Raw genomic sequence first — 10,879 nt, 5'->3', positions numbered from 1 at the left:
TTGTGAGTCGTCCAATAGCGTATAAGACCCGGTGGTGAAGAATTCCACGTCACTGACTGAAGTTGTGGCAGTCAACGTCAGCGCGAGCAACAGGTAACGCGTGGGGGGAGGACGGGGTGATCAAGTGGTTAATCGCCGAAGGAAATCTGGATGCGGTCGTATCGTGCGATGTTGCAGTTGGCACGCTGGCGAAGGAAAAGGAGGCAGCGGGGGGATCTGCCGCGCCTTCTCCTAGACTGGCCCGGCGCAAACGTGTGGGAGGTCTATCCGTAGCAACGGCAGCAGAAACATCAAGCGGCGGCGGGGTAATGTTGCACCAAGCGGCACGCAGGTGCTGGGTGGAAAGTGGTGCAGTTGGCGAGCAGACCAGGGAGGGAGGTTACAGCTTCTCCTGGGCGTGATCGTGGACGTGGGGATTTTGTATGATGATGCCGGGTTCCGATTTGTGTGTTGTGTGCTTTTCCTGCACGTAGCTGCATATAGACGCAATGAGCTGACCTGATTGGCTGGGGTCGAGAGGGCTGACTGCGAGCGCAGGGAAAGCCGTGTTGGTTCGACCGAATGGTGAGATCGGAGTTGGTTGCCCTGGCCCCCGATGCTAGGTTGATGGAACCTCGATGCGACCCGGAGGGAGCTTCGACCCGAGGTGCGCAAAATGACGAACATATCCACCTTATGTTGATGTGAAGGGAGGTAGGTAGGTTGGGACGTGGAGGTAGGCAGGTAGGTAGGTAGTCAGGAAAGAGTTGGTCTGGATGGGTCCTCCCAAGATGGAGGGGTCTGCTGCAGCTGTCCACACATGACCGGTTGCCTATCCGCCTCGCATGTAAGCTGACTCCGGACCTTAATTGGCATCGACTTGCTAAGGTAAGAGCCGCCGCCGTGGGCGTTTGAATGAGGTCAGACGAAGTCAGCTTCCAACGCGGCAAGCCACTTTCAGACTATCGTCCTTGAGCTTGGCGATGCCAATGTGTCTTACCTTACTCAACCTACTTTACCTACCTATCCACGCATTGGAAGAATTTGAACGGACTTGGGTAAGGTGAAATATGATACCTTTGAAGGCGGGGAATAGTTAATCTGGTCAAGGCTAGGACGAATTAATTTGCAACTGGTGCCAAGGCAGCTTTTCCATGTTTGGACGATGCTACTTCCAGGACCGTTTCTTTTTCCTCTTCATAACCGCCTCACTTCTGCAGTCCAACGGCCGTCGCAGTCCGTTCGCCTTCGCCGCGAGATGCGTTTCCTGAGTACCTTGCCTTAATCAAGTAACAAGAGGCTGGTATGGCCGCCGCAAGTGCGGACATATTCACATACAAATATATTATGCGACTTGATTGCCGCAAGTGCCTTCTAACTTGGGTAATGTGGTTGAGATGAAGCCCCGGTTAAGGATGCATCACACACACTGCAGATATGAACCGCTGCAGCCGCTGGTCATTCACGAGGCATTCTGTTGGTCAAAGACCGAAAGCAATGAGTAATGTGAGAAATGACAGACTCCAGTCGGGATGCGAGGTGGCCAGCCACCAGGCAGCGTATATTGACGGCCGCGTAATCGGACCGCCTGTGGCTGATAGACTGATCTAGTGACTCTCATATCAGTTGTCAACGGTCGGGGGGGGAAAAAAAAAAGAAAGATGGACGGGTCCAAATGGAATACCTCTCTTTATTGCTGCATGTATCCGTGATTGACGCCCATTCGCAACCAGAACGAAGGATGGAAACGGTCTCGGATGGCATTAGCCCGGCCCAGGCTGTGAAAGAAGGAAGGCACGTGGACGTGGACATGGACATCGGGGTTTGACTCGGTGGAATCGACCTCCAGATGGTCTCAAACATATCCCGACCAAGCACTTACTGCATGGAAGACACGGGAGTGTCCGTCTGGAGAAGGAAGGAAAACACTGCCAGGTCTTCATCTTCGCCCTGGGTGAAAAGATCGTCAGTCCAGTACCTACGGCTGCCCTGTGCTTTGAGACCAAACCAGGTTGGCACTGGAACTCAGGTACCTACCTACATCAAGGAATGGAAGGCACGGTACTTTTGAACCGCCGTGCTGATGCATAGCCGTTATGCGCCTGCTTCATTAAGCAGAAATCGCGGGTACTCCGTACCGTACGGCAGAGAAAACCGGACGATATGAACCTGGAAATCGTCATGTTAGGCGGGCAGACACGGGACGGTCCTTTCCTTACCTGCCTGAAGGGACAGGAGGTAGTGGAGGTGTCTTTGGTATCCGCACCCACCTGCCTCGAGAAACCTATCCTGCCGTTCCTGTTCCTCCCAAGGGAAGGTAGGTACCAACCACCCAATGCAAGGCGCATATGTACGATATCGAAGGTGATACTACTAAGTATGTACCTGATGTAGCATGAAGTGGGGTGCTCCTGCCGGCATCGGGAAGAGAAAGAACAGATGAACGAGTCAACCGGAATGTACCTACCTAACCAAGTGGAGGTTAGTAGGCAATGGGAGTCGGGAAAGTGCGAGCCAAAACTACCCAAGGTACCTACCTACCTTAGGTAGAGAAAGTGCGGGAAGGCGAGGCGGGCAGAGGACCTACCGGAAGGGTAGGTAGGTACCTTCCTCGCGTTAGGTTGTAGGTAAGGTAGGCGCATTGCCGGCTTCGAACTTGCCTCTACCAGGCAAAGTGCCAGGAACGCCCATCTCATGTCGAAGCTGAACGGGCTGGGAAGGTTCAATGGTGCATTCGGATGCGAGATTTGGGATGCATCCCACGTGATGATGGATGGTTGAAGGTCCTTTCTTCTCCAGCTCCTTCCTTGCCCTCCTTCCCCGTACCGAGAGAGAGAGAGAGAGAGAGAGAGAGAGAGACAGAGTCTGGAGCGCTCCTGCCGTCCCGTTCTCCTTCGGTAGCACTCACCCTTCCGGGGTTCCTCCCTTACCTTCCACCTTCCAGGAGCTTCTATCCGATCTCAGGTGCATCTTCTGTCCCGTCGTTCTGGCCATCCTGACCTCCACCTCAGGCCCAACGCCCTCATGCAACCTCCAGCTCTCTTGACGTACCTACCTGACCTCACCTGGTCGATAGGCACCCCGACATTTGGCGATCCGTGAGATCATTCGAGGCAATTCCAGCAATGAAAAACGTCACCTCTCATGCTCGAATCCGATGCCAGTACCCTCTTGAAGGTCATGGCCATCCCCCTCGCCTCGCAGGACATACAGTCCCGGTTGACTGTGAGTCGCCCTCAACAATTCTATTTGGCCCGTCAATCGTTCTGCTGAATCGCTGTTTCCTCGCTGCAAGCCGCAAGCTCATCACACCACTCGCTGGCTCTCCTTCATCGACCTGCAGATCCTGTGGGGGGTTGAGAGGCTCTGGCCACTGCCGGCACCGCCATCTTTGGGGGTTGGTACCGAGTACTCACGGAGATGGCCTCACGGGCCACGCCGCCCCGGTGAGGGAGACAGCGTCAAAAGTCAACGTCCAAGCCCCGTTCTCTGCTCCTCGACACGTGGAATATGGCGTCCGTGCCGTCCTCCTCAACAATCCCTCCGAGAACTCATCACGTCTAGACCGAGCCCAGACGCCGTGGACGCCGACATGCATCTCGGAAGGCAACTGCTAGGTTCTCACCGGGCCTCGAATTGGACACGGCACCGCGCCGCAGCAACGAGACCTGATCTTTCTGTCTCTGCCCTTCCAATCGGACAAATGATTCAGTTCCCAGCCACCTCAAATGCAATACGCGCGCGACCTACAGTCTCCACGCTCGTTGTCGAGCAAGTTACTCTCCGCACGACAGAACTCGCCGGCTGTCTGATATTCCTTCTCACCGGGTGGATATATCCACTGCATGCCATGGGCCGATGCTGGCACCCGAGTCCCCCGTCCGCCCGCTCGGCCGTTTTAGCATCCCCGGCGTGCAAGGAAATCCTTGCTCCGGCGGAGGCTAGGGCAACGGAACCTCTTCCGCCAAAAGGCGGTCCATGCAAGTGCGGCTGCACTGACATTACCTATGGAACAATGTAGGTTATTTCGACTTGACCGGAAACCCACAAAGGGGTTGACAAAGGCTCTAGATCTGTACCTTCAGGGTTGTCGCCTGTTCATACGGACACAAATCAACCCAGAGACTTTCCGCTGCCATCTGATATTTCCGGAATCCAGGTTGACATGGCAATCATACTGATGCCATGGCTTACTTTGCGTTCTTGGCAGTGAATCAAGGACGTTCGTTTCCAACTATCCACTGTTGAGGGCTGTTTGATGGTCTTGGCATTCGCGCCGAGAGAGTTGATCATTGATAATACCTTAGCTCTTGAAGACCGGACTTCGATCCCGACGACGGTCATTCGTCAATTCAAAAGACGCCGACTAATCGCAGAGCGGCTGTGGGCACCCTGTTTCGGAACCCCCCGCTGCTAAACGCCAAACCAAATCCCGCAATCGAAATTAAAAGTCGTCGGACACGATGTTCGTTCTAGACGTGTTCAAGCCGGCGAGGAAGAGCAGCCAGAGTACGAGAAGAAGCCAGTTGGCAACGGTCAATTGACGTGTTTCTCTGTGCGAGTGGGCCACGCAACAACAGCAGCACACACGCCCTGTCATCTGATGGTCGACAGGCTTTTCCAGGCCTGTTCGTTCCATTGCGGATCGAGTTTCTCGGCTCGTTGGGTACCCATCCACACAATACGCTCCCAGCTCACCGGTTACCCATTTGAGCTTAAACCAGCTACGGTATCCTGCGTCCCACTACGCCATTGCCCCTCCCGATGCTTGCTTGTTGCTTACTGCTGGCAGCTTTGACTGTGGCCGCTGTCGCTGTCGCTGTTGCTGTCGCCGGCAAGACAAGACAAACTCTGTCTATTCGTACCCGGCAGGCCACAAGGCTTGGTTCAGGGATTGATTACAAGTTCCTCGCGCGGCCGGAGCACATTACCTCACTTCACTTCGCCTCGCACAACTGGTACGGCTTCATGCAGAGAAACGTCGGATGTTGATTTGATACGAGGCCATCAGTGGTTGTTTCCCTGACCTCATCAGCTGCATCAACTAAGGCAATCGTTATTGGCGGCGGCCACGCATGCAGGGCCTGCACTCGACAGGCGCCCTTGCCAGTGGAAAAGCCCAAAACCGTTGACCGACAGATTTTTTTTTTCCAGACGGGAGGGGGGATGTTTGCTCTCTGCCGGCACCAACTTGCGTGGTCCGCACCATGCACCTTGTCGACTGCCCAACGGGTCGACACATGCGATTTCCAGAAGGGGACAACTTCTCGTTGCTGAGAAAATTGAACACGCAGGCTGGTACTATTCTGGAATCGACGGGCGACCTGCAGGTCGTTGTGGTCAATTCCTGGATTGTCTAATCGTTTTGATCGAATCACTCATCGTCTAGCGACCGACTAGCCACAGGTGAGACACGAGAGGGGACGTCAACGGCGGTCAAGGCCATTTGGCCAGACATGGGGCTGTCGAGATGCGAAAGTACGCATCCTGCAAGCTTCACTTTTTTTTTTCGACAATCGGCAGGGCTCTTCACCTGGTGGTTCGCCTGATGGACTAGAGCAGCGGCGCAGCCGGGCCATGTGGGATCAGGCAACGACTACTGCGTTGGTCGTCCTTGTGGACGCACACCCGGTTACTGGACCTGAACGGCTACATCATCGTCTAGGGCGATGTGTGACGGGTGCTAATTGCTCCTATTTCATGTGCGAGCCACAGACATTGTCGACTAACAGCCTGACCGATCGACCGATAGACTGGGCTCGAACCAATGAGCAGTCGAGTTCCGGCCAACCGAGCAACCACGATCCGAAAACACGGAGATGAAGCGTCTCTCCCCAAGATTCTGGCCGACCGTTTTTCTGGGACCAGTGTCGTGTCCATCTCGGCTACGGTGGAGGTTGCAGGGGGCCATCACAACGTGCTTTCCAAGGACGCTTCCATCGGTATCAAAAAGCCCGCGTCTACTACACCTTCTTACGAAGCGGTGACAGCTCCTTGATTGCAACAGAGGCACTCCCACCCAAGAAAACGAACGACGAGGCTCGTCTCAACTTACATGTTCGTACGGTATACCCACTAAGCAACGGGCGCACACGCACACCTCTTTCTTTGCCTTGAGCTGCTCAAGCGACTTGCCGGCCTAGACAAGGAGGTGAAGTGTCAGACTCTCGGGACTGTGGCGCTCTCCGATGGAACGTCAAAAAGCGTGGAGGTCAGATTGGAAACCAACAAGTGATCAGTGAGCCAAATTGGGGGGGCGCTTGGTTTGCCGCACGCGATATGCTGGCTGCCTCGGCCTGCTGGTAACACAACACAGTTTGCTAGCCGGGCGATGGATTATGTGACCCCTCGTCTAGTCAGATCACGTCGTCGCCCGCATGGGGTCATTAATGACAACTTCACGTAAGCACTCGCACCCGAAAGTCCACATGTTAGACGATGCCTAGCCTTGAGCAACCAACCGCATTCCGAAGCGAGCCGATACCAATCCCAAGGCCACGATACGCTCACTATTCAGTGATGACATGATGGTGCTCATGTCAGGAAATGATCATGGTATCAGCAGATCCAACAGCGGGAAGAAAGTTTGGGCCTTATTGGCGCTGCCTTGAACTCGCCGAAGAGCAGGCACACGGGCGAACAGAGCAAACAAGCAGCTGTTGGTAACACAAGCAAAAGACGCTGAGGCAGAAAAAAAGATCAGCAGCATTCACAACATTCGGTACCATGGCGCCCTCCTCCCCACCCCTGCTGTCTGGTTCCCTCAGACGGGCAGCCTGAAATCCATCCATTCGGCAGGGGCGGGAAGATGCTCGGCTCCTCCTCTCGCGTGGCGTGGTCTCAAGGACCCCTGTCCTTTTCATGAGTACCCCTCAGACCGGTGAAATACAATTCAGCACGGGTGCAGCCCACTTCCTCAACTTCTCTCACCGAGTCTTCTCACTTCAGCCTTGACTCCTTCGACAGACCAGACCGACCGACCAGCACAGGCTATTGCAATCGCCAGTAACAGAGTCTCTATCGGCACGCTCTGTGATCTCAACCAGCACGCGCGCGCAACCGTGGTCCACCGCAGGAGACATTGCACAAAGCGAGCGACGATAACCCCAACGGCTCCAAGATCTGTTCGAGCAGGCGAGATAGCGAGACACATCTCGGCTCAGGCCACGACCAAAAAAGCACGTCGCGACCACGGCGAAAGGCCGACAAGGACCTCAACGGACGCGGGAAAGAGAAACACAAGCAGACGCACTTAGAAGCAAGAGCGACATACCGCTGCCAGCACTCAAGCATCCTCACTCGCAGACGATACGCAGCGCAGACTCGCCCTGCCGCCTTTTCCTTTCGTTGTTTCCCCCCGTTTCGGCCGAGTATCTGCTGTCAAACAGGGCCCGTCTCTCTCTGTCTCTGTCTGTCTCTGTCGCTCTTCACAGTTCCCCATTCTAGCCCGACTCCCTACTGATCGCTTTCACTCCTCTTTTCCCCTACACTGACTTGTTCATTCCTCCGCTTGGTGTTTCTCGCCGAGTCATCAACCATCTCCTCCTTTTCCTACCTACCTTGCCCTCTCTCCAGTACTCCACTCACGCACAAGGGGTGCCATTATGTGGCAATGGCTCTCGTGAGACCGTAGCTCCCCCACCCCCTCCCCGGTGAGGCGCAATTTTCAACGCTGCCCTTGTGCTTCGCTGTGCCTGCTCACTCCTGCCTGCTTCTGCTGCTGCTGTTGCTGCTATTGCTGCCGCCGGCGCTGCTTGTCTCTGCTATACATTATACACGCCACCGGTTGTGGTACTTCGTCTCGCTACTAGGCTCTGTCCAACACACCCTCTCTCGTTGCATTCAATCATGGTAAGAGATGTCCCTGCTTTCCGGCTTGCGGCAGCGTGCATGGGATATATCACCGATCTTCCCCAATGTCCTTCCAGCCCAGCCGCTGTTCTAGCACCCGCATCATTACACACACATCGTCCCCTCATATCTTTCTGTTAGACCTGGCTTTTCCCTCTTTGCTGATCACGCCCCCTTCCTCGTCTACCCTTCACCCAAATGTGCGGTGAATTGATTTTATCTTAGAATCAAAATACTCTCAAGAGGCGCCGGCCTCATAACAACGGCGAGCACGACTCTTCCATAGTGTCAACACAACTGAGCTCACCGCCCGTACTACAAATCTCAGAAAACTTCTGCTTTCTTGAGCCCCATGATCAACAACGTCTCGATCAAGTCGCCTCACTGTACTATCTTCGTGGCATCGAACTTCACCAATTGGCCATCCAAGCTTACTACGAATCATATTTTGATCATCCCAGCAAAAGGCATAGGCCACTGCCCGACGGTTCAATGTCTTCTCACTTTCCCGGCAACTCACTACAAGAATCTTCGGAAAAGTCCCAAGCGGCCGGGCACTATGGCCATCAGCATCTCGCTGGGTTGGACGCGGGCCCGTCGTCGTCGGCTTTCCAAGGTCCCGGTCTTGCCAGTGGACTAGCGGAAGGACTGGCAAACATCTTTGGGTGCTGTCAGAATTGCTTCACCCCAAATGCATTTCATATCCCAGATGGTATGTACTATCGTACCTAACACCTATTGTTGATCTTTTGTTCATAGATTGTCAGGGTATCAACTCATACCGGCGCCAAACACCTTTGAGTACGGAGCTACCAGCGGTTACGAGGTTGAGAAACAACCTTCGGCCGATGTTTCTCAGCAAGAGGCTTACATACCTACGACCGTCGCATCAAACGGAACCAACTACCCCAATGAAGGCCCTGAGATGATGAGCAACTATGTGGCCAACTTTCAGCCTGTGCAAGAAAGCCCCAGCCATGGAATGGCAGCACCACCCGTTGTGCCCGACAACTTGGTTTATGCTCCTGATATCCCGGAGGTTTCGTACTATACTAATGCCCCTAACACTTCTGGTCCTGATGATTCCCAAAACCTGTCCAACGTCAACAGCCATTCCGCCAGCCATTCTGCGCCTGCAGTTGACTTGATGTCAGCTCCCTTCGATGGCAGCTTGATCGGGCCCCCCCTCCCTCCAACAATGCAGCACCAGAGGGACCTGGCTTCCTTACCTTCCGGTTGCCAGTACATGACGCAGGAGATGGAGGTAAAGGGCGAGGATGTGGGCCATTCGGCCGCAGGTGCCAGACTCGACATCGTCTACTCTCATCAGCGACCTCCAGCCTCCAAGCGTGGCCCTTTCAAGGACATCAAGCAACGGCAAGAGACCGCGAACACGAGGAAGACGGGATCATGTATGCGATGCAAACTGCAAAGAATACGCGTAAGTAAAAGACCATTATGACCGTCATTTGCCATTCAACTGCCGTGTTTGGTGTCACTAACAATGTCATCAGTGCGTTCCAGATCCTGAAGATCCGTCGGGTGGGTGTATGACGTGCAAGCCCAAAGCGAACAGCAACCACAAGCACATCAATCGAATGCCTTGTATGCGCGTCAAGATAACAGACGTCAAATGTTTCAAGCCAGGCCAGGTGCACGGGTACGAGTGGACGCTGCGTTGGGCGGAGAATGGGCCCCTTGACAACATCGCGAACTGGGCATCGTCCGAGGTCAAGACGATTCAAGTGACAGAGGGCTACACGCATGGCATGTCGGTACTGCTTCATGTGCGCCGATTCATACCGCAGAACGGCGACAGGCTGGAAAGATCCTGGTATACACCAGAGGGTGTCAAGAAGTCTGTCCCGATCCCCCCATACGCCATCACGGATCTGGACGAGGCTCAATCAGCATACCAAGAGTACATCAAGAGAGGCGTCGTCGAGTGTTTCAGCTCCGTCATTCAGGGCGTAATGGGCGCCAGGGACCGCCTCCTTTTCGAAACCTACCGTATGGCCTGGCAGCTGTCGCAAGACCCGCGGGTCTCCACCGAGGAGCGAGAGCTTTTGACTCAGACTTTGGAACTCTGGGTAGCGGTTCGATTGACGACGAAGTCGGTGGAGATCGTGGGGAACGAGACGCTCGGGATGGACCGCGGTATTCTGGACAAGACGAGCCCTCAACATGGAAGGATTCCTCTGCCGCCGGTCATGGGTGCTCAGCTGGACTTGGTCCTCATTCAGCAGATCCAGACACGGCTTCGAAGGGAGATGCTGGAGAAGCTTTCGAAGATGGTTCATGCAAACAAGCCCAAGACATGGTTGACGACATACCTGGTGACGTTCATCCTGCTTCACAACATTGCTCTTCTCACGAACCACGATGCCTCGTACGCCAAAAAGCACGGTATGAAGGTGAGTAGGATCTATTGATGACAAATCTCCCAGTGATATCGGGATGTTGCTGGTCGCGACTGAACATATTTTCTGACTGGTAACCTTCTTGACAGACGAGATTTGCGCGCGAAGCCGAAGTTAGGGAATACCATCGAGGTACGTGAGCAAACGGGATGGGGCGATGTTTTATTTGCCGTGTCCACTACTCCTGATATTTTTGTTGGGTAAGACATGCTGACGAATAATGGGCGAGCAGGAGGCGTGATTCTCCTGTCATACTTTCACTACTGCAACAAGGGAACTGTACCGTTTACCGAAGAGTGTCGAGAACAGGACTTGCGACAACTGGCGCAACTTGACGAGCAGGCGGTGCGCTTTGTCCAGTGGACGCGTGCCCAGGTCATGGAGCACAGTAAGTATTCACCTCTTTTCCCTCATGAGCAGAAGGGTGTTTGCCATCCCAATCGACCAGGCATCTGCCAAATGATGCTGTTGTGCTCCCACGACGCACAGACTGAGTGGACTGTTGACTGACAGAGCAAAAACCAGAACGCGAATGGGACGGGTTGAATGCCCAGGCGTACGATCAGCCTTACTTCTTCGTCAGTCAGCTCTTCCAGAGAGAATGGCAGCCCGCAGACTGGGTGTGCTAG

General features: G+C 54.4%; 1 protein-coding gene across 1 annotated transcript; it reads left to right on the top strand.

Annotated features, from left to right (window-relative positions):
* Positions 1-8,322: 8,322 nt before the first annotated feature.
* CkaCkLH20_03283 (uncharacterized protein) lies at positions 8,323-10,879 on the top strand (the record flags this gene model as incomplete). The annotated part of the gene is made up of 6 exons (XM_038886002.1): positions 8,323-8,542; positions 8,598-9,271; positions 9,345-10,244; positions 10,340-10,382; positions 10,483-10,638; positions 10,776-10,879. The coding sequence occupies 6 exons, from the start codon at positions 8,323-8,325 to the stop codon at positions 10,877-10,879; spliced, it is 2,097 nt and encodes a 698-aa protein (XP_038748511.1).

This window comes from Colletotrichum karsti (genome assembly GCF_011947395.1).
Source record: "Colletotrichum karsti strain CkLH20 chromosome Unknown Scaffold8, whole genome shotgun sequence".
In the NCBI taxonomy this organism is placed as follows: Eukaryota; Fungi; Ascomycota; class Sordariomycetes; order Glomerellales; family Glomerellaceae; genus Colletotrichum; species Colletotrichum karsti.
The sequence above is the reverse complement of the archived record's forward strand: the minus strand, read 5'-3'. Positions and strand labels throughout refer to the sequence as shown.